Raw genomic sequence first — 26,428 nt, 5'->3', positions numbered from 1 at the left:
GAGAGAGAGTGCGCGCGTGAGAGAGAGTGCGCGCGTGAGAGAGAGAGTGGCGCGCGTTGAGAGAGAGTGCCGTGAGAGAGAGAGTGCGCGCGTGAGAGAGAGAGTGCGCGTGAGAGAGAGAGTGCGCGTGAGAGAGAGTGCGCGTGAGAGAGAGAGTGGCGCGTGAGAGAGAGAGTGCGCGCGTGAGAGAGAGTGCGCGGTGAGAGAGAGAGTGCGCGCGTGAGAGAGAGAGTGCGCGGTGAGAGAGAGAGTGCGCGCGTGAGAGAGAGAGTGCGCGTGAGAAGTGCGCCGTGAGAGAGAGAGTGCGCGTGAGGAGAGAGAGTGCGCGCGTGGAGAAGAGAGTGCGCGTGAGAGAGAGAGTGCGCGTGAGTGAGAGAGAGTGCGCGCGTGAGAGAGAGAGTGCGCGCGTGAGAGAGTGCGCGTGGTGAGAGAGAAGTGCGCGCGTGAGAGAGAGAGTGCGCGCGTGAGAGAGAGTGCGCGTGAGTGAGAGAGAGAGTGCCGCGTGAGAGAGAGAGTGCGCGCGTGAGAGAGAGAGTGCGCGTGAGAGAGAGAGTGCGCGCGTGAGAGAGAGTGCGCGTGAGTGAGAGAGAGTGCGCGTGAGAGAGAGAGTGCGCGCGTGAGTGAGAGTGCGCGTGAGTGAGAGAGAGAGTGCGCGCGTGAGAGAGAGTGCGCGCGTGAGAGAGAGAGTGCGCGTGAGAGAGAGAGTGCGCGCGTGGAGAGAGAGAGTGCGCGTGAGTGAGAGAGCGTGCGCGCGTGAGAGAGAGTGCGCGTGAGAGAGAGAGTGCGCGTGAGTGAGAGAGCGTGCGCGCGTGAGAGAGAGTGCGCGTGAGAGAGAGAGTGCGCGCGTGAGAGAGAGTGCGCGCGTGAGAGAGAGAGTGCGCGCGTGAGAGAGAGTGCGCGTGAGAGAGAGTGCGCGTGAGAGAGAGTGCGCGTGAGAGAGAGAGTGCGCGTGAGAGAGAGTGCGCGCGTGAGAGAGAGTGCGCGCGTGAGAGAGAGAGTGCGCGCGTGAGAGAGAGTGCGCGCGTGAGAGAGAGAGTGCGCGCGTGAGAGAGAGAGTGCGCGCGTGAGAGAGAGAGTGCGCGCGTGAGAGAGAGAGTGCGCGCGTGAGAGAGAGAGTGCGCGCGTGAGAGAGAGTGCGCGTGAGTGAGAGAGCGTGCGCGTGAGAGAGAGCGTGCGCGCGTGAGAGAGAGTGCGCGCGTGAGAGAGAGAGTGCGCGTGAGTGAGAGAGCGCGTGAGTGAGAGAGAGAGTGCGCGTGAGAGAGAGAGTGCGCGTGAGTGAGAGAGAGAGTGCGTGAGAGAGTGCGCGCGTGAGAGAGTGCGCGCGTGAGAGAGAGAGTGCGCGCGTGAGAGAGAGTGCGCACGTGAGAGAGAGAGTGCGCGCGTGAGAGAGAGAGTGCGCGCGTGAGAGAGAGAGTGCGCGCGTGAGAGAGAGAGTGCGCGCGTGAGAGAGAGTGCGCGCGTGAGAGAGAGAGTGCGCGTGAGTGAGAGAGAGAGTGCGCGTGAGAGAGAGAGTGCGCGCGTGAGAGAGAGTGCGCGTGAGTGAGAGAGAGGTGCGCGTGAGAGAGAGAGAGAGTGCGTGAGTGAGAGTGCGCGCGTGAGAGAGAGAGTGCGCGCGTGAGAGAGAGTGCGCGCGTGAGAGAGAGAGTGCGCGCGTGAGAGAGAGAGTGCGCGCGTGAGAGAGAGAGTGCGCGCGTGAGAGAGAGTGCGCGTGAGAGAGAGAGAGTGCGCGCGTGAGAGAGAGAGTGCGCGTGAGAGAGAGTGCGCGCGTGAGAGAGAGAGTGCGCGCGTGAGAGAGAGTGCGCGCGTGAGAGAGAGAGTGCGCGCGTGAGAGAGAGAGAGTGCGCGCTGAGAGAGAGAGTGCGCGCGTGAGAGAGAGTGCGCGCGTGAGAGAGAGAGTGCGCGTGAGTGAGAGAGAGAGTGCGTGAGTGAGAGTGCGCGCGTGAGAGAGAGAGTGCGCGCGTGAGAGAGAGTGCGCGCGTGAGAGAGAGAGTGCGCGCGTGAGAGAGAGAGTGCGCGCGTGAGAGAGAGAGTGCGCGCGTGAGAGAGAGTGCGCGTGAGAGAGAGAGAGATGCGCGCGTGAGAGAGAGTGCGCGTGAGAGAGAGTGCGCGCGTGAGAGAGAGTGCGCGTGAGAGAGAGAGTGCGCGTGAGAGAGAGAGAGTGCGCGCGTGAGAGAGAGAGTGCGCGTGAGAGAGTGCGCGTGAGAGAGAGAGTGCGCGCGTGAGAGAGAGAGTGCGCGCGTGAGAGAGAGTGCGCGTGAGAGAGAGTGCGCGTGAGAGAGAGAGAGTGCGCGCGTGAGAGAGAGTGCGCGCGTGAGAGAGAGAGTGCGCGCGTGAGAGAGAGTGCGCGTGAGAGAGAGTGCGCGCGTGAGAGAGAGAGTGCGCGTGAGAGAGAGAGTGCGCGTGAGAGAGAGAGAGTGCGCGCGTGAGAGAGAGAGAGTGCGCGCGTGAGAGAGAGAGTGCGCGTGAGAGAGAGAGTGCGCGTGAGAGAGAGAGTGCGCGCGTGAGAGAGAGAGTGCGCGCGTGAGAGAGAGTGCGCGTGAGAGAGAGAGAGTGCGCGTGAGAGAGAGAGTGCGCGCGTGAGAGAGAGAGTGCGCGCGTGAGAGAGAGAGTGCGCGTGAGAGAGAGAGTGCGCGCGTGAGAGAGAGTGCGCGCGTGAGAGAGAGTGCGCGCGTGAGAGAGAGTGCGCGCGTGAGAGAGAGTGCGCGCGTGCGAATGAGAGTGCGCGCGTGCGAGTGAGAGTGCGCGCGTGAGAGAGAGAGAGACGTGCGCGTGAGTGAGAGAGCGTGTGCGTGAGAGAGAGAGAGCGTGCGCGTGAGTGAGAGAGCGTGTGCGTGAGAGAGAGAGCGTGTGCGTGAGTGAGAGAGAGCGTGCGCGTGAGTGAGAGAGCGTGTGCGTGAGAGAGAGCGTGTGCGTGAGAGAGACAGCGTGCGCGTGAGTGAGAGAGCGTGTGCGTGAGAGAGACAGCGTGCGCGTGAGTGAGAGAGCGTGTGCGTGAGAGAGACAGCGTGCGCGTGAGTGAGAGAGCACGCGCGTGAGAGAGTGTGCAAGTGAGAGTGCGCGTGAGAGAGAGAGAGCGTGAGTGAGAGAGAGCGTGCACGTGAGTGAGAGAGAGTGCACGTGAGTGAGAGAGAGTGCACGTGAGTGAGAGAGAGTGCACGTGAGTGAGAGAGAGTGCACGTGAGTGAGAGAGAGCGTGCGCGTGAGTGAGAGAGAGCGCGCGTGAGTGAGAGAGAGTGCGCGTGAGTGAGAGAGAGAGCGTGCACGTGAGTGAGAGAGAGTGCACGTGAGTGAGAGAGCGTGCGCGTGAGTGAGAGAGAGCGTGCACGTGAGTGAGAGAGCGTGCGCGTGAGTGAGAGAGAGCGTGCACGTGAGTGAGAGAGAGTGCACGTGAGTGAGAGAGAGTGCGCGTGAGTGAGAGAGAGAGCGTGCACGTGAGTGAGAGAGAGCGTGCACGTGAGTGAGAGAGCGTGCGCGTGAGTGAGAGAGAGCGTGCGCGTGAGTGAGAGAGTGTGCGCGTGAGTGAGAGAGAGAGCGTGCACGTGAGTGAGAGAGAGAGCGTGCGCGTGAGTGAGAGAGAGCGTGCACGTGAGTGAGAGAGAGTGCGCGTGAGTGAGAGAGAGAGCGTGCACGTGAGTGAGAGAGAGAGCGTGCACGTGAGTGAGAGAGAGAGCGTGCGCGTGAGTGAGAGAGAGCGTGCACGTGAGTAAGAGAGAGAGCGTGCGCGTGAGTGAGAGAGAGCGTGCACGTGAGTGAGAGAGAGTGCGCGTGAGTGAGAGAGAGCGTGCACGTGAGTGAGAGAGAGTGCGCGTGAGTGAGAGAGAGCGTGCGCGTGAGTGAGAGAGCGTGCACGTGAGTGAGAGAGCGTGCACGTGAGTGAGAGAGAGCGTGCACGTGAGAGAGAGAGAGCGTGCACGTGAGTGAGAGAGAGCGTGCGCGTGAGTGAGAGAGAGTGCGCGTGAGTGAGAGAGAGAGTGCGCGTGAGTGAGAGAGAGCGTGCACGTGAGAGAGAGAGAGCGTGCACGTGAGTGAGTGAGAGTGCGCGTGAGTGAGAGAGAGCGTGCACGTGAGAGAGAGAGAGCGTGCACGTGAGTGAGAGAGAGTGCGCGTGAGTGAGAGAGAGCGTGCACGTGAGAGAGAGAGAGAGCGTGCGCGTGAGTGAGAGAGAGCGTGCACGTGAGTGAGAGAGCGTGCGCGTGAGTGAGAGAGAGCGTGCGCGTGAGTGAGAGAGAGCGTGCACGTGAGAGAGAGAGAGCGTGCACGTGAGTGAGTGAGAGAGCGTGCACGTGAGAGAGAGAGAGCGTGCGCGTGAGTGAGAGAGAGCGTGCACGTGAGTGAGAGAGCGTGCGCGTGTGAGAGAGAGCGTGCGCGTGAGTGAGAGAGAGAGTGCACGTGAGTGAGAGAGCGTGCACGTGAGTGAGAGAGAGTGCACGTGAGTGAGAGAGAGTGCGCGTGAGTGAGAGAGAGAGTGCGCGTGAGTGAGAGAGAGCGTGCACGTGAGTGAGAGAGCGTGCACGTGAGTGAGAGAGAGCGTGCACGTGAGTGAGAGAGCGTGCGCGTGAGTGAGAGAGCGTGCGCGTGAGAGAGAGAGAGCGTGCACGTGAGTGAGAGAGCGTGCGCGTGAGAGAGAGAGAGCGTGCACGTGAGTGAGAGAGCGTGCACGTGAGTGAGAGAGCGTGCGCGTGAGAGAGAGAGAGCGTGCACGTGAGTGAGAGAGCGTGCGCGTGAGAGAGAGAGAGCGTGCACGTGAGTGAGAGAGAGCGTGCGCGTGAGTGAGAGAGAGCGTGCACGTGAGTGAGAGAGCGTGCGCGTGAGTGAGAGAGAGCGTGCACGTGAGTGAGAGAGCGTGCGCGTGAGTGAGAGAGAGCGTGCGCGTGAGAGAGAGAGAGCGTGCACGTGAGTGAGAGAGCGTGCGCGTGAGTGAGAGAGAGCGTGCACGTGAGTGAGAGAGCGTGCGCGTGAGTGAGAGAGAGCGTGCGCGTGAGTGAGAGAGAGCGTGCGCGTGAGAGAGAGAGAGCGTGCGCGTGAGAGAGAGAGAGCGTGCGCGTGAGTGAGAGAGAGCGTGCACGTGAGTGAGAGAGAGAGTGCGCGTGAGTGAGAGAGAGCGTGCACGTGAGTGAGAGAGCGTGCACGTGAGAGAGAGCGTGCACGTGAGTGAGAGAGCGTGCGCGTGAGTGAGAGAGAGCGTGCACGTGAGTGAGAGAGAGAGCGTGCGCGTGAGTGAGAGAGAGCGTGCACGTGAGTGAGAGAGAGCGTGCGCGTGAGTGAGAGAGAGCGTGCACGTGAGTGAGAGAGCATGCACGTGAGTGAGAGAGAGTGCGCGTGAGTGAGAGAGAGCGTGCACGTGAGTGAGAGAGCGTGCACGTGAGTGAGAGAGCGTGCGCGTGAGTGAGAGAGAGCGTGCACGTGAGTGAGAGAGAGAGTGCGCGTGAGTGAGAGAGAGCGTGCACGTGAGTGAGAGAGCGTGCACGTGAGTGAGAGAGAGTGCGCGTGAGTGAGAGAGAGCGTGCACGTGAGTGAGAGAGCGTGCGCGTGAGTGAGAGAGCGTGCGCGTGAGTGAGAGAGAGTGCGCGTGAGTGAGAGAGAGCGTGCACGTGAGTGAGAGAGCGTGCGCGTGAGTGAGAGAGAGTGCGCGTGAGTGAGAGAGAGCGTGCACGTGAGTGAGAGAGCGTGCACGTGAGTGAGAGAGAGTGCGCGTGAGTGAGAGAGAGCGTGCACGTGAGTGAGAGAGAGCGTGCACGTGAGTGAGAGAGCGTGCGCGTGAGTGAGAGAGAGCGTGCACGTGAGTGAGAGAGAGTGCGCGTGAGTGAGAGAGAGCGTGCACGTGAGTGAGAGAGAGTGCGCGTGAGTGAGAGAGAGCGTGCACGTGAGTGAGAGAGCGTGCACGTGAGTGAGAGAGCGTGCGCGTGAGTGAGAGAGAGCGTGCACGTGAGTGAGAGAACGTGCGCGTGAGTGAGAGAGTGTGCGCGTGAGTGAGAGAGAGCGTGCACGTGAGTGAGAGAGCACGCGCGTGAGAGAGTGTGCAAGTGAGAGTGTGCACGTGAGTGAGAGACAGAGTGTGCGAGTGAGAGTGCGCGTGAGAGAGAGAGTGCGCGTGAGTGAGAGAGAGCGTACGCGTGAGTGAGAGCGAAAGCGTGCGCGTGAGAGAGAGAGCGTGCGCGTGAGTGAGAGAGAGCGTGCACGTGAGTGAGAGAGCACGCGCGTGAGAGAGTGTGCAAGTGAGAGTGTGCACGTGAGTGAGAGACAGAGTGTGCGAGTGAGAGTGCGCGTGAGAGAGAGAGTGCGCGTGAGTGAGAGAGAGCGTACGCGTGAGTGAGAGCGAAAGCGTGCGCGTGAGAGAGAGAGCGTGCGCGTGAGTGAGAGAGAGCGCGCGCGCGAGCGAGAGGGAGAGCGTTTGAGTGTGTGTGCGTTTGAGTGTGAGTAAGTGAGAGAGTGTGTGTGTGAGTGAGTGTGTGTGAGAGGGAGAGCGCGATGAGTGCCGAGGTCTGATTGCTCGATGTGGTTCTATTCCGTTTCTGGGGTTTGGTGGTTCCTACATGTGCTTGTTCTTTGACCCAAGCAAATCTTGTTTGATTGGGTGCTTATTGCTCACAGTTTAAATAGTTAACTACACTCTGATTTGGAAAAAGCATAACCTTGTGAAAAAGAAACTTAAACCTTTGTTGTGACCAACATAGGGCGTTGAATAGCGGAGAGCCAGTTCACCCCTTCTCGCTTGGCCATAACACGTGCAGCACTCCAGCTGCGACTTGGCAGAGCATTTGACGAGGCGCTTACCCTCTCTGCAGCCTTTACCCCATCTTGCTGCAAACCCAGAGGCACTGCCATTAATGCCCCCGTACCCATTGCTGCCTTTGTAGGTGACCTACTCTCTGCTGTCCCTGTGAGGGTGCAGCTACACGCTGGCAGATACAGGAGCTCAGCACGATACGCTCCACATACACACCAGACTCTCTAACACTTCCAGACCCTTTTACAATAGAAAAAAAAATCTTAAAAATGATCTTACCTGCAGTTTAGGTTAGTAGCCCTTTAAGTAGCACCAACGTAGGGCCCACCTTGCTGTAGAATGCTTGGCTGCAGCATGATCTACGAAAGCCGTTGCCGGGACCTGTGGGGCCAAAATTTGGTATCTTGGCATCGCATCAGCCATTGGGCAGTGAGATGTCAGGATAGTGTCCACTCAGGTCCTTCTGACACTGGCAGGGAATGCCCGCGCGCGTGTGGGTGCGTCCTCACAGAACCTCGCGCAGGCAGTGCCAGGCGGCACAGGGCACTGCACAAATCCAGCGCTAAAAGCGAGGGAGTTTCATGCGGAAAGGATTTTTCAGAGACCTTCCTTTATATAAGTCACAACCTGCCCCATTTGCCAAAGTAGAATTGCTTTTTCTTATATTCTACCCTCCTCCTGTTGAAGGGCACAGTGACGATGACATTATCCAACTGAAAATGCACAGTGTTCACAGCAAGCGTTCTGCTTGGATTAGCATTCAATTGGCTGCAAACAAACAGCCAATTTTATTTTCTTTTTGCAAGCCATTTTCATTTTTCAGCAACTCAACTCGAACAGGATCGTACTTGACACCAACGTCCTCCAGAAGCACTTGCTACCTCCGCATGAATAAGCGTCCTTGGTGTCTCAGTGGTAAATAGACTGTCTGTTGTGAACACCCACGTAAGCGCCAGATAACAGGTCCTTCTATTTGTCTGGACAAAAAGCAGACTCCTGTCTATGAATAGGAATGGCTGTGGTTCATGGTAAATAATAACAAAGGGATAAGTCAAGCTCTGGAACAACACTTGGCCTTCAGTTCCCTCTCAGGCAGGCAGGGCTCAAGGGAAGAACTGAAACCTGATCTTTACTTATTTCTCAGATTTTATTTGCAGAGATACAGATTACAAACATGCACCTCCAAACCCCCCCCAAAAAAACCCCACAGTTTTAGTCTGCTCCTATACATAGCTCAAGGGAATCCCCAGTTGCTGCCCAGCAGCTGCGTTCAATTGAACACTCAATTAATTTACAATCAACATTTCCTGCCTCTCTCCCGTTTGACAAACCTCTGGGTTTTTTGCCTCGTGAACTCAGTCCCCGGCTGCCCAAAGCGGTGGGAGAAGACTTGATTCCGGCATCCCACGGGCCAGTCAGGATCATGTCGGCCCGTGATGGAACTGAGGCAGAAAGTACGTGGGTTCAATCTCTGAACTGTGACAGGGGGCTGATTTCGACCGTGGACGCAGCAGGGGGGCGTTTACAATTGACACAGATGTAGGGATGGGAACAATTAGCCGGGTTCCTGATTCAGCGCCTCACTCCTTAGGACACCAGTGTTAAAGCATTAAAGGGGCATAATTTAAACTTTTGCCACTGCTATAGGGTATCAAGTGATATAGAGCAAAGGCCAGTAAATGGGGTTGACATTGGCTGTGATCGAATAGAAAAGCAGAGCAAGTTCAAGCACCTTGCATTCATACATAAATAAAGGAAAGTGTTTATATTGTAGTGAGATATATGCTGGTTGTAGTATTTCCCATTGCATCTCCAGTGATTATTATTTCTTTTGAACTTGCAGTAATGACTACCCTTTGGTGTGACTGACAGTGTTTAGTTATATTAACAAAGAGGGAAAGTTCAGTGATTTCAGGCAAATGATCTCACTGTGGAGCTCGCTAAATGGTTCCAGTTGGGCTTTCATAATTTAGCACGAGCTGAACTCGTACATTAGGTTAATGCCTGCTAATTACTTCCCAGGTATTTGCTATTACGACATGAGGCCCTTTCCTCTGTCACAGTTCCAGTTACGAAGATGCAGACGGCTCAAACGTTTTCTGATACACACTAGAATTACTGGGCCCAGAAGTGTCAGGTTTGTGTCAGTTGGGTCGATTTGCTCCCTGTCTGCTCCCTTTGTTCCTGTAACTTCTGGATTAATGGTCTTTCCCAGACTTAACGTCAGGGGTCATTGTATCCTGAAAAGCACATCGAGCGGATAATGTTATAAAAATTAATGGAATTACAGGGTTTCAGGTTAAGGAGTAGAGAATATAAGAGTCAAGAGGTAATTAATGGTGAAGCTTGGGTCCCATACAAGAGGAAGGATGTTGAGACAGTAGGGGAGGGTCCTGCACAGATTCACTAGGATATTGCTGGGTGAGAGGAAATACAAAATGAAATAAAAACAGAAGATGCTGGAAAAACTCAGCAGGTCTGACAGCATCTGGGGGGAGAGAAACAGAGTTAACGTTTCAAGTCTGTATGACCCTTCCTCAGAGGGGGAAATGCAAATACCACGGAAGACTTGACAATTCAGGCTACTTTTGTTGGAAAGAGGAGATTACAGAGATATTTACAGTAGATAAATACCAATTTGTTGTTGATTTGATAGATCTGATAGATTTGAAATTATGAAGGGGCGAGAGAAAGCAGATAGAGAAACCGTTTCTCGTGGGGTCAAGGGGTCTAGCAAAAAGAGAGATGGATATGAGGTTAAATGCTAAGAGATTGAGGACGGAGAACAGGAAAGATTGTTTCATGCATAGGGCTCTGAGGATATGGAATGCACTTGATTTTTTTGGTGTCTCAGGAAACCAGGGGATATGGGGAGTGGGTTGGAAAGTGTAGGTGAGGCAAAAGATCAGCCATGATTGTACTGAATAGCAGAGGAGGCTTGAAGGGCCATAAGGCCTACTCCTGTTCCTCGTTCGTATTTTCTGATTTTGATACATGGGAAATGAGCGATGGAGGTAGAACCCACGTCAACATTTAAGAATAGTTTAGATAGGTGGTTGAAGGAAAGGGGATTAAAGAGACAAAGGAACATGGTATTAGGACTATTGTCAATGTAGAGAATAAGCACCAAGGCGGAATGTATGAGTTGGACACCTTGTTTCCATGTTTATATATTTTTATATGGGGGGTTAGGGGTATCAGTTATGTGGAGAATGTAGGGAAGTTGAGATCATTCTCCTAAGAGTGGTGAAGGTTAAGGCGAGACTGAAAATCATGCAGGGATTGGTGAAGTGAGGAGTAACTGTTTCCACTGACAGGAGGGTTTGTAAACAGGGGAACAAATTTAACATAACTGGCCAAAAAAAGAGACAAGATGAGATTTTGTTTCAAGCAACGAGTTCTTAATAAGAACATAAGAAATAGGAGCAGGAGTAGGCCGTTCGGCCCCTCAAGCCTGCCCCGCCATTCAATAAGGTCATGGCTGATCTGCCCCAGGCCTCAACTCCTCTTTTGTGCCAGCACCTCATAGCCCTCAACTCCCCGATATTACAAAAACCTATCTACTCCTCTTTAAATACTTTCGGTGATCTAGCCTCCACAACTCTCTGAGGTAGAGATTTCCAAACATTCACTACCCTCTGAGAGAAAAAATTCCTTCACCTCTCAGTTTTAAATGAGTGTCCCTTTATTCTGTAACTATGACCCCTGATTCGACATTTCCCCACTTGTGGAAACACCACCTCAACATCTACCCTGTCAAGCCCCCTCAGAATCTTGTACGTTTCAATAAGATCACCCCTCATTTTTCTAAACTCTAATGAATAAAGGCCTAACCTGTTTAGCCGTTCTTGATAAGTCAACCCTTTCAGCCCAGGAATCAGCCAAGTGAATCTCTTTTGAACTGCCTCCAATGCCAGTATATCCTTTCTTAAATACGGTGACCAAAACTGGTCCAGTACTCCAGGTGCGGCCTCCCCAACACCCTGTACAGTTGAAACAAGACTTCCCTATTTTTAAACTCCAACCCCCTAGCAATACAGGCCAAAATTCCATTTGCCTTCTTAATTACTTGCTGTGCCTGCATGCTAACCTTTTGTGTTTTGTGCACAAGAACACCCAGATCCCTCTGTACTGCACTTTTTTGAAGTCTCTCTCCATTTAAATAATAGTCTGCTTTTTGATTCTTCCTACCAAAGTACATGACCTCACACTTTCCTACACTAAACTCCATCTGCATCTGCCAAATTTTTGTCCACTCACTTAACCTGTCTATATCCCCTGCAGATTCCTTATGTCCTCATCGCAACATGCCCTCCCGCCTATTTTTGTATCATCCGCAAATTTGGATACATTACCCTCTGTCTCCTCCTCTAAGTCATTAATTTAGATAGTAAATAATTGAGGCCCTAGGACTGATCCTTGTGGTACTCCGGTAGTTACATCTTTCCAACCTGAAAAAGACCCATTAATCCCAACTCTGTCTTCTGTATGTTAACCAATCCTCAATCCATGCTAATACATTGCCCCCAATACTGTGAGCTCCTATCTTGTGCAATAACCTTTTATGTGGCACCTTATCTAATGCATTCTGGAAATCCAAATACACTTCATCTACCGGTTCCCCTTTATCAACTCTACTTGTTATACCCTCAAAGAACTTTAGCAAATTTGTCAAACATGATTTCGATTTCACAAAACCATGTTGACTCTGTTTGACTGCATTAAGCTTTTCTAACTGTCCTGCTATTTCTTCCTTAATAATGGACTGTAGCATTTTCCCAATAATAGATGTAAGGCTGACTGGCCTATAGTTTCCTGTTTTTTGTCTCCCTTTCTTCTTGAACAGGGGTGTCACATTAGCAGTTTTCCAATCTGCTGTGTCCCTCCCCGAATCCAGTGAGTTCTGGAATATTTCGACCAATGCCTCCACTATCTCTGCAGCCACTTTCTTTAAAACCCTTGGATGCAGGCCATCAGGCCCTGGTGACATGTCTGCCTTTAGTCCCATTAGTTTGTCAAATACTTTGTCCCTCATGATAGAGACTATTACAAGATCTTCCCTCCCATTAGCTCCTTGCTTATCTGATATCTTTGGGATGTTTATAGTGTCCTCCACCGTGAAGACCAATACAAAATATTGGTTTAAATTATCTGCCACGTCCCTGTTCTCCATTATCAATTCTCCAGTCTCATCCTCCAAGGGTCCCACTCTCACTTTAGCTACTCTCTCTCTTTTTATATACCCGTAGAAGCTATTGCTGTTTGTTTTTATATTTCTTGCCAATTTACTTTCATAATCAATTTTCTCCCTCTTCATTTGCTTTTTAGTCATCCGCTACTGGTTCCTAAAAAATTCCCAACCCTCTGCCCTACCACTAGATTTCGCCGCTTTATATGCCTTAGGTTTTGATTGGATACTCTCCTTGACCACCTTTGTTAACCACAGGTGGTTCATCCTTCTCATCGAGTCCTTCTTTTTGACCAGGATAAATTTTTGCTGAGCGTTATGAAATATCTGCTTAAATGTCTGCCACTGCTCATCCACTGACCTTCCCCTTAGTCTATTTTCCCAGCCCGCTTTAGACAACTCTTTCTTCATACTTCTGTAATTCCCCTTATTTAAGTTGAGGACACTGGTTTGAGACCCGAATTGCTCTCCCTCAAACTGAATTTGAAATTCTACCATGTTGTGACCGCTACCCGCTAGTGGATCCTTAACTACGATATCTCTTATTAATCCCACCTCATTACACACTACTAGATCTAAAATAGCCTGTTCCCGGGAATGTTCTGCAACCCATTGCTCTAAGAAACAATCCCTGATGCACTCTACAAATTTGTCTTCCATGTTACCCCTGCCAATCTGATTTGTCAAGTCAATGTGCAGATTGAGATCACCCATGACAACTGTCGATTTGAAAGGCTTGTGTAAGCAGATTTAATAATACCTTGCAAAAGGAAATTGTATTGAAAAGGGAAATTTTGTAGGGCTATGGGGAGAGAACAGGGAGTAGGACTAATTGGATTGATCTTTCAAAGAGCTGGCACAGGCAGGGTGGGCTGATTAGCCTCCTTTGCTGTAAGAATCTATGTAATTCCTTAAGCCACCATGTCCTTACTCTGTGGTAGCCACTTTCCAAAACATATCTCTCTATTTTGTCAAAGGCTATGTCTAACAACACATCTCTTTATCTGAACCGCTAGTCTTCTCTTCATTTCAATACGCCTATTTAACAGCTGTGACCAGATTTCAAAGTGAATCAGTTACACGACAAGGACTTGGTGATGACTCAGAGATGTGATTAGGAGACACATAGATCCCAGGGCTAATTTTACCTTCGCTTTAGTCTATTTTCCCAGCTCGCTTTAGACAACTCTTTCTTCATACCTCTGTACTTGCCCTTATTTAAGTTGAAGACACTCGTTTGAGACCCTCGCAACGGAGAGGGTCTCTGCTTATCCAAAATGGTGCTGGAGGCCCAAATCCAGAAGTCCTGCCCCTGAACTCAGCGCCCACTGTTTCCAGGGGGTGGGGTGGTTGGGGTGGTGAGGGGACGGGTAGGGGGAGGGCGGTTAGGGGCAGTGGGGGAACAGTGGGTGGTTGTATTTTGCACATCCCATGGTTCACGGAGGCAGCTACACATGTTAAAATGCAGCTGCCTTCAGACCGATCCAATTATCGTAACTATGATGCCCCAAAACATGACCTGTGGGAATTAGACCTTGCAGGAAAAGGTCTAAAGTTACCAAATTTCTTTGGAGAAGTTGGGCACCCTTTTGGAGACATAGAGTACCCCTTTGAAGAAGTGTACCCTTTTGGATAGGTCCAGGGATACCTTTGGGAGAGGTTAGGTGAAGTTTGGGATTGTTAAAAGGAAACGTGAATGTACGTAAAAAGTGGATAAACTCATTGGAGCTGTCAAGGGAACTCAAGTTGCCAAGGGATTTAAATTTCCTGGCTTCGAATTTTTTTGAAAAAACTGCCTGCAGTGTTTAAGAAAAAAGACAGTGCTTGTTATTTAACTCTGTTAACATAAGCCTGAGGGCTATCATTATAAGATTTGTGCTGCATGACTGACTTCACAACCTATTGTTATCACAGTGGGGTGCCTGCCAGTTCCTAGTTTGAATGACAGTTCCAAGTGCTTACAAAGTCTTTCAAGTGGGGCTATGAATACAACTGCTTGTTTGTATAAGAGATTAACTAGTTGAAGGAAGTTAAATGTAGTGAATGGGTTCTTATCAGAGTGTTTTTAATAATGAATTAATCAAGAGACAGTTCAGAATTTTTTATTTCATCTCAGCATGGGTCCTGAGGTCGATATTGGGTGATTTAGCATGGAGGCTATGAGGGGCCATTGGGAGTGGGTCGGTGGGGTGGGGGGGGGTGGAGGTGGTAAGATGTGTGGGCTAGAAGCTGTTTCTTGTTTTTTTAAAAGCTGCAACAAAGCCTCGGAGGACCGAGGTGGGCCTTTCCCAGAGCCCACCTCCACACCCAGCAGCTGCAATGGCTGCCTCCGAACTCTTTCGGGAGGGCGACGGGCCTAACCCCAGTTATCACCCACCCCCACCACCACCACCACCACCCCTCCTTCTGGAACAAAAATCCAACTCTCTTGGGCACTTTTTCCCCAAATCGGATTTGCGCCTTGTGTGGCAACCCAGTTTCCCCCTCCCCTCCCCTCCCCCACTGTACCCGAGTAGCACCAAATACAAATATAAGTTGTTGCCTTGAAGCCTGATGTCTTAAAATTGCCTCCTGTGGATGATGCGGCTGATGCTCTGCCAACATCAGCCCAGCTTGATGAAGACACGTATTGGACAAAAATGATGGGGGTGCAACCAATTAACGTTTTAATTATTTCTAACTGCTTCCTTCTAGTTATGGGGAGATCGAAAGTATCCGGGTGCTACACGAGCGTTTCTGTGCATTTGTCAACTTTAAGTGCCATGTGGCAGCTGCTAAAGCATTGGTGGCATTGCAGGTGAGTTCAGAAAGATGTTGCTGTTTGAGTATTGTGCTGTCATCCACCTTGTTTGCAAATCAAAGTCCCCCGATTTACCAATGAGTTGAAGGAAGCCGCGGAGGTGTTACTAGTAAATGGGCCAAGACGGGTGATATGTTATTGCTCCAACCTACTCTGAAGCAGCATTTATAAATGGCTCATCACTTTTTAATATAAAATTGTAATATTCAGCTGGGAAAAATGCCCCATTCAATTCCCCTTGGAATACATTTTCCAGAGTGAATATTGACATCACTGTGTCAGTCAGGGAGTGGGAGGTGGGACAAAGTTTACAGTAAACAGTATCTAGTTTGCAGAAAACACAACTCACGACTGAAACTACAGCAAAATCCCCCAATAAAAGCAGGATTATTTCTCCAGCTAAATGCAATCAGTGGAGGATAGTTAGTGTATAAAATCAATCCTGGTCACTTACAACAGTGTGACTATGAGGTGTCAGCTGTGGCTCAGTTCATAGCACCCTCGCCTTTGAGTCAGAAGGTTGTGGGTTCATGTCCCATTCCCGGAAAAAAAAAGTCAAGAACTGTGAATGTACTCGAAAGAGTTACAACAGTGTGACTAATGGGCGTGATTAACAGGGCATTACCCAATCATCTCTCTTCTGGCTAAGACTTGTGGTGTTGCTATATGCAGCTAGGAATTTTAAACATGCACAATATTTCTTTGCTAAAGTTGCAAACAAGGGTGGGACATTAAAGAGGTGTAAATAACCTGAAATAGCTTCAATCGGGTAATGGAAATAGGATCATTGAATATTTTTAAGGCAGAGGTAGATAGGTTCTTGAATAACGAGGGAGTCAAAGATTATCGGGGGTAGGCGGAATGTGGAGGTGAGGCCACAATCAGATCAGCTGTGATCTTATTGAATGGCGGAGCAGGCTCGAGGGGCCAAATGGTCGTCTACTCCTAATTGGTATGTTCGTATTTTCTTATGTGCTCTAACCCTGATTCAGTAGCCTTCAGGAGTACCTTGACGCTCCATCTTCTGGCCTCTTCCTCTTCCTGCTTTGTTTGTTACCCCTCAGTGACATGATCCATAGGCATGAGAGCGGCTCCCATATGTAATGCTGAAGGTATCCAACTCCACCTTTCTGCAACTCCCTCATCAGAGCTTTTACCAAGGACTTCAGCAAAGCAGTGGAGATTTGTTTGTGTTTGTCGATAAAGCTTAAGTTTAGGTGGCACAGTAAGAAGCGTAGGCGAGAGCAGAAATTTGCAAAGGGACATTGATAGATTAAGTGAGTTGGCAAAACTATGGCAAATGGAGTTCAAGAGGAGCGTGGCATCAGAGTCTAGAAGAGTGAGAGGTGATCTTATTGAAACATATAAGATCCATAAATGATAGCAGATTGTGGATCTTAGTCTGTAATTCTGACATAACCAAAGCAGGAGGAGGAGGAACACTCAGGAAGTATAGATCAGAGCATTTTCTAAATAGTAGGAAGCTAGGAACGGTGATTTAGGGATCCTGGTAGAGTAATCATGAAACACGACTGCACAGGCACAAAAGAGAGATTGTATTTATAGAGAAAGTATTTCCTCTAATGAGGTGAGTCCAGAATAAATGAGTCTAACCTTAAAATTCGAGCCAGGCCATTCAGGGGTGAAGTCAGGAAGCACTTCTTCACACAAAGGGTGGGAGACATCTGGAACTCTTTCACCAAAAAGCAGTCGAGGCTGGGGCTTAATGGAATATTTCAAAACTGAGCTAATGGGCTGTTGTTTGATAAGGGTATTAAGGATTATAAAACTAAGGTGGGTAATAGGAATTTTAAAAATTTGTTCTTGCTATGTGAGCATCACTGGCTAGGCCAGCAGTTAGTGCCCATCCCTAATTGCCCTCAAGAAGGTGGTAGTGAGCTGTCTTCTTGAACTGCTGCAGTCCATGTGGTGTAGGTACACCCACAGTGCTGTTAGGGAGGGAGTTCCAGGATTTTGACCCAACGACTGTGTAGGAACAGCGATATATTTCCAAGTCAGGATGGTGAGTGGCTTGGAGGGCAACTTGCAGGTGGTGGTGTTCCCATCTATCTGCTGCCCTTACCCTCCTACATGATAGGGGATGTAGGTTTGAAAGGCGCTGTTAAAGCAGCCTCTGTGAGTTGCTGCAGCTCATCTTGTAGGTGGTACACACTGCTGCCACTGTGCATGGGTGGTGGAGAAAGTTAAAGCATAAGGTGGAGTGCCAATCAAGCGGGCTGACTTGTCCTGGATGGTGTCAAGCTTCTTGAGTGTTGTAGGAGCTGCACTCATCCAGGTAAGTGGAGAGTATTCCATCACACTCCTGACTTGTGCCCTGTAGATGGTGGACAGGCTTTGGGGAGTCAGGAGGTGAGTTACTCGTTGCAGGAATCCTAGCCTCTGACCTGCTCTTGTAGCCACAGTATTTATATGGCTGGTCCAGTTCATTTTCTGGTCAATGGTAACCCCCAGGAAATTGATAGTGGGGTATTCAGAGATGGTAATGCATTTGAATGTCAAGTGGTGATGGTTAGATTCTCTCTTGTTGGAGATGGTCATTGCCTGGTACTTGCGTGGCGCGGATGTTACCTATCAGCTTGAGTGATTCAGATTAGCCATAATCTGATTGAATTGTGGAACAGGCTCAAAGGGCTGAAAGACCTTATTCCTGTTTCTAAAGCATAGAGCCTCATTACCTGAATCATCCATTTCGCTCTCCGATCCCTCCCTTGTTTATCAATGTCCTTTTATTTCACCCTTGTCAAATTTTTTCCACCTCTGTACACACTGACCTTATATTTGGATAGGGTTTCATGGCTGCTGAGTGCCCTCTGCTTACCTCTCCCAAAGCGATTGTTCTTTTTGTGTGAACCAAGCCAGTGAGTGTCAGCAGGATATTTGAGGGAATCCCCAGCTGTCAAAGTGCGCTCTCTCACGCAAGCGCACAAAAGAGTGCACTGCTCCCTGAGACTAAGTACTGTCTCAGGGAGATTAGTGACAGTGCACAAAAGTTAAAAATTAGAAAAATAAAAATGTTAATAACATGTCCTCCTCATGTGACAATGTCACACGAGATGGGACATGTTAATAAAAACAACATAAACTTTATTACACTTTTTTAAAACGGACATGAAACCTCATCCGGCCAGTGGATGAGGTTTCATGTATTATCAGGAGCCCGCTGGGGCTCCTGGCCTGCCCGCCAGCCTTAAGCTTGGACGGGCAGGTCTTTAATGATCTTAATTAGCCTGTCAATGGCCTCAATTGGCCATTGACAGGTTCACGGGTGGACAGCTGATTACGCTGTCCGCCGGCCTTCCTAAAAATTTAAAGGGACCGGGATGACGTTGGGGGTTCCTCCCGATGTCATCCCGCGTCATTTTCCCCTCGGCGAGCGGGACCCACCCCCAAATCGCTGATGAAATTCTGGCCAAGGTCTTTCAGCCCTTTGAGCCTGTTCCACAGTTCAATCAGATAATGGCTAATCTGAATCTCGCTCAAGCTGATAGGTAACATTCGCGCCACTTGCAAAGGGAGATTTACAAGAATGATACCAGAACTGATTGGTTACAAATATCGGGAAAGACTGAACAGGCTGCACGGGGCTTACTTCTCTGGAAGTGAGAAGACTGAGGGGGTGACTTAATAGAGGCCTTTGAAACAATTGAAGCGGTATGATGGGATCGATGTAGAGATGTTTCCAGTTGTAGGGGAGACCAAAACTTCAGCATAACTATAAGATGGATCCAAAACATCTGTTCTCCGAGTGATGAGGATGTGGATTGCTTCCAGTAGTTGAGGTGAATAACATAAATGCAGTTAAGGGGAAGTTAGATAAACACACGAAGGAAAAAGGAAAAGGTCATGTTGACCGGGTGAGATGAAATAGGGTGGGGGGAGGCACGAGTCGGGTGAGATGAAATAGGGTGGGGGGAGGCACGAGTCGGGTGAGATGAAATAGGGTGGGGGGAGGCACAAGTCAGGTGAGATGAAATAGGGTGGAGGGAGGCACGAGTCGGGTGAGATGAAATAGGGTGGGGGGAGGCACGTGTTGAGCAGAAACATTGGCACAGATCAGTTGGCAAAATATAATTTCCCCTCTAAAATTATTTTGTTGTGCACTGCCTGTTCATTTAGCTGTGCGGTACCTATAAGTCGTTTTGCGCAGCCGTATACAAGCAGCATCTTAAAAGGGATAACTTTGTGAATGGTGGCACGTTACATTCTGAGTTGCTATAGGCCTCAGGCACCCACAACTTACCGGGACCATTTGTTTCTGTGTTATAAGTTTGTGCAATGCCTCTTGCCGCTCCTGAAGAAGCTCCTGGCCAACCGAAAGGCTGAACCTTCCTGTTCTTTATACCTTATGACCATCAGGCAGTGCCTGGTATCGTTTTGCTGCATTTGACCAGTAATTTTCTCTTCAATTCACAGGGGAAAGAAATAGAAAATACAAAGCTGCTAATTAGATACCCTGACAGACATCTGAATAAACGAAGCTCCCCACTGCAGAAGTCCCCTGTCCCAGTGCAAGTGTCAGTCCAGCCGAAAATCGTGACAGCATCATCATGCGGGTGAGTTCACGAGGCCCGGGGCAGATATACAGACATCGAGAGTCACATGATCTTTGGCGTGGGGTTAATGTCATTTGACGTTATTGTATTGCTATCTCTAAAACTCCTTGAGTCCCATGATCCTCCGAGGCCTCTACACTCCCCTAATTCTGGCCTCTTGCACATCCTCGATTTTCTTTGCTCCAGTATTTGGGGCTGTGCTTTCAGCCTCCTGGTTCCAAGGCACTGAAATCCCCTCCATTCGTCAGTCTCTCTACCTCTCTCTCCCCCTTTAAGGCGCTCCTTAAAACCTAGCTCTTTGACCAAGCTTTTGTCCACCTGTCGTAACATTTCCTTATGTGGCACGGTGTCAAATTTTGTTTGATGATCGCCCCTCTGAAGTGCCTTGGGACAGCATTAAAGGTGCTAAATAAAGTAAATTGTTGTTGTTGAGGTTGTCCCAGCTTTCTTGTCTTGAAGTTCTGAAGGGGAGAATATTCGCCAAATCTAAACGGGAAGGGGCAAAGCTCAGGATGTCTGTCAGAGAGAAAGAAATCCTGATCGCTTAGATAGAAGAAATACAGGCCTTGAGCACGGACCCGATGCTCGGAGATACCTGAGAATGCCTTGGTTTGACCTGTTACCTGATACACAGGGGTTGAGTATCTGGCCGTTCTGTGCCTTCTGAGCAGACTTGCAAAAAACATGCTCTTGCTACAGAAGGCAACTGGAAACATGCGACCCTGTGAAGGATTTGCGTGCGGAACTCTTTTGCTGCCTCATAGTCATACACTGTAATGTCACTGGACTGATAATCCCCAGGCCCTGCTAATGCTCTCGGGGCACAGGTTCAAATCCTGCCTTTGTAGCTGGTGGAATTTAAATTCAATTGATAAAACCAGGAATTGAAAACTAGCCTCAGTAATTGTGACAGTGAAACTATCATCAATTCTCGTTAAAAACCCATCTGGTTCACTAATGCTCTTTAGGAAAGGAAATCTGCCGTCCTTACCTGGTCTGGCCTACATGTGACTCCAAAACCAAGGCAATATGGTTAATTCTTAACTGCCCTCAGAAATGGCTTAGCAAGTCATTCAGTTCAAGGGCAATTAGGGATGGGCAACAAATGCAGGCCTTGCCAGTGACGCCCAGATGCCATGAAAGGATAAAGGAAAAAAGAAGTGTTGTAACATGGAGGGATGCCATTCGGCTCATCATGCTTGTGCCATCTCTTTGGAAGACCTATTCGGTTAATATTTTCATGATCCCATTACGCTGTGATTTATTTGGGAACTCCTGGTGGCTCAGCTTCTGAGGACAGTGACTGTTCAAGCTGTAGAGAAGGCCAGGTTTGCATCGAGTTCACTGACCTCTGAGATAAAGGTACCCAGTTGGGCTGGAGAGAGGAGACGCAGTCAGACCCAGTAGCTTCTGATGGAACCGTGAACTTTGGTCAACAACGGAGGATCAGATGTGTCAGTGATGACCCCTATTCCACCTCCCCACTCCCCGCTCACCCCCCACCCCCCCGCAACCAACACAACAAAAATTGACTAGCCCCATGAAGAGTGCCCATTTGGACAAGATAGAGATGGTGCATGCAGGGATCGTACCCCTCAGCAAGAAGTTAACAGCTTATCCTTTTCAGACTCCTTGTCCGTGACCGATTGATCCACACTGGCTCCATCCATCCCTTGGTTGAATATGCCGTGCCTCTGTGGCACCCTGTCCTCACACGCGTAAACTGCGCAGATCGGAAGAATACCGAAGCGCTCGCTGAAAACGATCCTAGGCCCTCAGTACCAGTCCTGTGACAATGGCCTTCAAGTCACAAAGCTTTGAAACTCTATGAATGAAGATTCAATATTTGTACTAAGTTTGGAAAATCCTTGATGTAACTATCCAAATTCAGAACCATCAGGCCCAGAGCAATCAAAACTACTCAGAGGTTTGATTAAATTCAATCCTGTAAGATGTAGAATGGAAAGGTACAAATGCAGCCCTATTCCCTACATGATTCAGGTCCTCAATGAAGTACTTAAATGATGAAATTTATATGTACTTCAGTTCTTGTAATGTGGGAATCCTAATAAAATTTTAATTCAATATTCTTCTTTTATCCTGCCCGTTACCTGCTGATTTTTTTTTTTGTCTATTTTTCTTACTACATGATTGCCCATATTTTGACGTTGATTTATATTTGAATTTTCTGATATAAGTTACATTGGCAATTCAACCTTGGGGCTGACTCTTGAATTAAATGCCATTATTACTACCTGGCACGTTGAGGTGTTTAATTTTTTTAAAGAAGTTTTAATTTAATGTCCTTTTTGAGTTGAGTTTGGGTGGTTGGTTTAGAATTGGACAAAAAAAGAGGCAAGAGATTCTTTTCTTGGCTTTAAAATGCTTTTCACTCTCCGTAGGGTGAAGCGGCGAGGTCCAGTGGAGGGTGACGAATGCTACTTTTGGCGTACTACTGGCTGCCATTTTGGGGATAAATGCCGCTACAAGCACATTCCTGACCACAGAGGAGTTGACAAAAAGCCCTGGCAGCACTGAAGGAGTCCTGCTCTACCCGGAGACCAAAAACAAAAAAGCAAAGTATTAAGGATGCACTAACTCCAGCACAGCTTCCCAAACCTCAGGGCCGATCTGACGGTCACTAGTACGCTCATTAGATCCATCGTTCTCGCTTTTTGAAAGCGGTTGGAATTGGATATTTGCACTCCAAATCTAACCTGTTGGATTAAGGACAAGTACTGTAGGGTTGAGGAAAAATTGATTTTTTTGACACTCTTGATTCCAGTTTTTGGGACACATTTACCTCTGTCACTCTGAAGTGTGTCGCATATACTCGTGTGGTATTTCAAAGCTCCATTTTGTTCGGAATATTCCAAATGAAAAACGCAAGTTTTGGGAGCAGCTGAAAATCTCCTCCTCTCTCCCCTTGTGCAGTGTCCCTTTTTGATCTTTTGTCTTCATCCATTTTCAAATATGTTCAGCGATTTCCTTGAAATGTTTCCAGGGTGCCTTGACTCATTACCTTGCACTTTCCTTGGGTTCTGAGTTTGAATCTGATGCATGTAGGAGGAGGGCCCTTTACCCTTCGGAGCCTGTTCCGTCATTCATTGTGATCCCAGCTGATATACAACCTAACTCCATCTACCCGCCTTTGCCCAATGTCCCTTAACCCCTTTGATTGACGAAAATTGATTTAACTCAGATTTAAAATTTACAATTGATCTAGCCTCAGTTGCTGCTTTCAGAACAGAGTTCCGAACTCATTGTGTGTCTAAAAGTGTTTCCTAAATTTATTCCTGAAATGACTAGTTCCACGCTTTTGACTGTGCCCCCCTAGTTCTAGACTCTCAAGCAGCAGAAATAGTTTCTCTCTATCTCCTCTCTTCATATCTTGAAAATTTTGAACAAATCACCCCTAAATTCCAGGCCGTCCAACGCTAATTTGTTTAATCCCACCTCGTTAGGTTAACCCTTGACGTTCAGGTATCGTTCTGGTAAATCTAGGCTGCAGTGCCTCCGAGGCTAATATATTCTTCCAATATATCCCTCCTAAGATGTGTTGCCTAGAACTGGACAAAGTATCCCAGGTGTGGTCTAACCAGGACTTTGTATATCTGGAGCATAACATATACTCCCTCATATGTTAATACTCTGGATAAAGAAGATTTGAGGCAATGAGTTGAAATGTCTTGGAAGGGTGTTTCTGCAGAAGCACTGATACAACAACACAATGGGGAGAATTACATACGGTATACGAAGCAAAGTTTAGCCTCTTTGTTTGGTGCGAGGAAATCTCCCAAGATAGTTGGACACCACTTTCATGTCTCTATATTTTCCCCTAGCTTCAAGTTATCCAATCTTGCCTTCAGCCTGCCTGGACTTTCCTCTTTTCTTCAAAGGGGGCCAAAGGTGAGACCCACAGCTCCCAGATCTGCCATGTCTCTCAACAAAAAGCGAAGCCCTGTCGATGCTGGAGATTCTGAGGTAAAATGCTGGAAACCCCCTGTGGGTCACGCCGCACCTACGGCGAAGGGGGAAAGTAGGGTTAATGTTTCAGGTCAGCCGCCTTCCCTTAGGACCCTGTATCCTTTTGGCAGCTGCAAGAAGGCTTGAGATACTGTCCATAAGACATAGGAGCAGAAGTAGGCCATTTGGCCCATCGAGTCTGCTCTGCCATTCAATGAGATCATGGCTGATCTGCTAATCCTTGACTCCACTTTCCTGCCTTCTCCCCAGAACCCCTTATTCCCGTACTGATTAAAAATCTGTCTATCTCAGCCTTGAATATACTTAACGACTCAGCCTCTACAGCCCTCTGCGGTAAAGAATCCCACAGATTAACTACCCTCTGAGAGAAGAAATTCCTCTTCATCTCTGTCCTCGTACAACAATTTACATACACCTTTTTCCTCTACCAGCCTCTACTTGATGTGGATTGAGTGGTGGTGCTGAGAAAGAGTGGGGTTTGGGCTCTTTCTCCTCTTGGTCCTGAACGCTATGGGGGGGAGAGTTGGCCACGTTCCAGTCTACATTTATTTTTGCCAGTGGAGCGTAGGTTTAATGTATTTTATTTTTTAATGTGGGTTGGCAGTGAAGGAAGAGGCATGCAGGAACAACTATTAATTTATTACAGATTAGACCTTTTACAGCCAGATGAATAAAATAAGGATTCATTTGGTTTGGACATGATGTAAATATTGATTAGCCTGTATTGTTCATTGGACATTGGCACCATTCACCTGTTACTTCATCCAGTACCCGTTCGGTACATTAATTTTCTAACATTGTAATGAGGTTCATTTTCTTTCCTTTTCTTGGAAGTCAGCATTACTGATGAGGCCAACACTTATTGCCATCCCTAATTGCCCATGAGAAGGTGATAAGGCGATATAGTGTGATACTGCAGAAGAAATCCTACCGGGAATGAAGTACTGAATTATCGAATAAGCTATTTATTCCAAACTTCCTTCAGAAAACATGTGCAATATTTTTTTCCCGTTTTTTTTTTTTTGTATTCCCTGCCAAACCAATCATCCTATTTTCCAACAGGCCTATTGCTTCAGATTGTCAGGACTTTACGTTTCATAGCAACCCTTAGGTTGTTTAGGCCCCTTAATCGCCTGACGTGAGGTGTGAATTTGAAATTGGGATGGTTTATTTTCTGTTATGCTTTCTTCTCCTCTTCTTCCACATCTTATTAGAATATCTAGTCTGACTAAAGTACCGGCACAAACCACTCATTTCAAAAGGAAGACTTGCATTAACATAGCACCTTTCACGACCACCAGACATCTCACAGCATCTTACAGCCAATGAAGCACTTTTGAAGATGAAATTCAGGACCTCACTGAAGGAGAATCAACCATGTGGTAAAAGTGGCAGAATGTTCAACAAAAATAATAAGATAATGGATATAATTGATATTGAAATGAAATTCAAATTTTGAGATATCCCTTTACACACTCGAAAGAAAGGAAAGCCTCACAAAGCATTCAAGACACTTTCTTAACCCGAGTAATAGCCCATGCCGAGTTTGCCTAGCTGTTGTGTTCTGTAGCCTACCCCACAATGCGGAGTGTACTGTGAAAGAATGAAGGATGTCAAAGGTACTTGTTCAATTAGGTCAAAGGGACTGAGATATTCCACCACACTGTAAAAGGACATGAGAATGGGTTCCGATGCTATTAAGGTTTGGATGAAGAAAGTTCCTGGATGCCATGGGAAGCTGGGCAGAAATTGTTTTCCATTTCCTTTCTTAATGCACGGATGGGAGAACCTTGAGCAAGTCACACACAGGGAGCGTGGAGTCTTTTTCCAGGCGTTGAGGGCAGTGAGGGATGGAGGGAGCATCTTGGATTAAGGTGATCTTCCCAACTCTCTCGCCTTTGGAACAGCGATTTTGTTTTTATTGAGTTTCCAGCTGTTGTACCATCTTGTTCAGGCACCAGTGGGATTGATCTCCGCTAGTCCAGTCCAAAACTGGGTTTTAGGAAAACACCCTTGTGTATTGGCATTGAGTGGATCCAACCAAATGAACTTGTAAATTCCAATTTGTGGATGTGTCCCAGTGAGACAGATAGTAAACATACTTAGATTCTTAAAAGAACTGAGCGCTGGCAGTTCAAAGCGTCCAGTTATCAAAATTCCTTGTTCAAGATCAGACAGGCTTGTTATCCAACTGACCGGACATTGTGCAATCGATTTTCTTTTTAACTTGGTAACCAATTTTCTCTAATACGAAAGCAAAATATGGTGGATGCTGGAAATCTGAAATAAAAACAGAAAATGCTGGAAATGCTCAGCAGGTCTGGCAGCGTCTGCGGAGAGAGAAACAGAGTTAACGTTTCGACAGAACTGAAAGGACGTCAACCTGAAACGTTAACTCTGTTTCTCTCCACGGCTGCTGCCAAACCTGCTGAGTATATCGAGCAATTTTTTTGTTGTTACAGCCAATTTTCTCTCTCAACTTTCTGTAGCAAGCTGATGGGGCACACACGGATTTAGCTATTTTAATTGTCCTCCTGAACCCAAATGCATTAAAACCTAACTGCAATCATTGTTGTCGGGTTAGAGTGTAGGATCAGACAACTGGACCTGGTCAAACCTGGTGAGTAAGAATAAGAGTACACAATGGTGCCAATCTTAGGAACCCAAAAGAACGTGGTCTTTTCAGAATGCTTGATGACGAAGATATAGCCGATCATTTTTATCTCTTGATAATTTCTGGTCTGGGAACGTATGTTGAGATTTTAAACTGAAGGTCAGGAAAGTTGGAATGCCAAGTATTTATTAATGTTACTGACTTACTCTTTTTAAAAAATATATAAATATATAAAATATATGTACTCTTAACTATGCACAGCTGCCAAGCAGTAAAGATTTGCAATATGTATATAGGTCTCAGTTCATCTCTGAGCAGGTTCTGTTTTTTTGACCTGTGTGAAAATTGCTGTAAGTGTAGACACCAGTGTTACTTTGTACTGTCTGGCAATTCTTGGACATTGACTACTAGTTTCAACTATTGGGGAGATTTGGACTTCTGTCCACTTGCACCAACTGTTTTATGAACTGTACACTCTTGAATCACTTATTTTCACGATATGATAATAAAGCATATGTTTTTATGGCAGTGCTGCATT

At 48.3% G+C, this 26,428-nt stretch overlaps 1 protein-coding gene across 2 annotated transcripts in view; it reads left to right on the top strand.

The window, feature by feature from the left end:
- LOC144694550 (uncharacterized) overlaps nt 1-25,086 on the top strand; it is a 188,531-nt gene extending 163,445 nt beyond the window's left edge. For both annotated transcript variants that reach the window (XM_078565109.1, XM_078565108.1), the window contains exons 14-16: nt 14,610-14,712; nt 19,150-19,289; nt 21,692-25,086. In XM_078565109.1, the coding sequence (XP_078421235.1) occupies nt 14,610-14,712; nt 19,150-19,289; nt 21,692-21,827 (379 nt within the window). In that variant the 3' untranslated portion in view covers nt 21,828-25,086. The remainder of the gene's footprint in view (nt 1-14,609; nt 14,713-19,149; nt 19,290-21,691) is intronic.
- Nucleotides 25,087-26,428: the final 1,342 nt, after the last annotated feature.

The sequence above is a fragment of the Cetorhinus maximus genome, chromosome 20 (genome assembly GCF_964194155.1).
Source record: "Cetorhinus maximus chromosome 20, sCetMax3.hap1.1, whole genome shotgun sequence".
Classification (NCBI taxonomy): Eukaryota; Metazoa; Chordata; class Chondrichthyes; order Lamniformes; family Cetorhinidae; genus Cetorhinus; species Cetorhinus maximus.
This window is presented reverse-complemented; position numbering and strand designations above follow the sequence as displayed.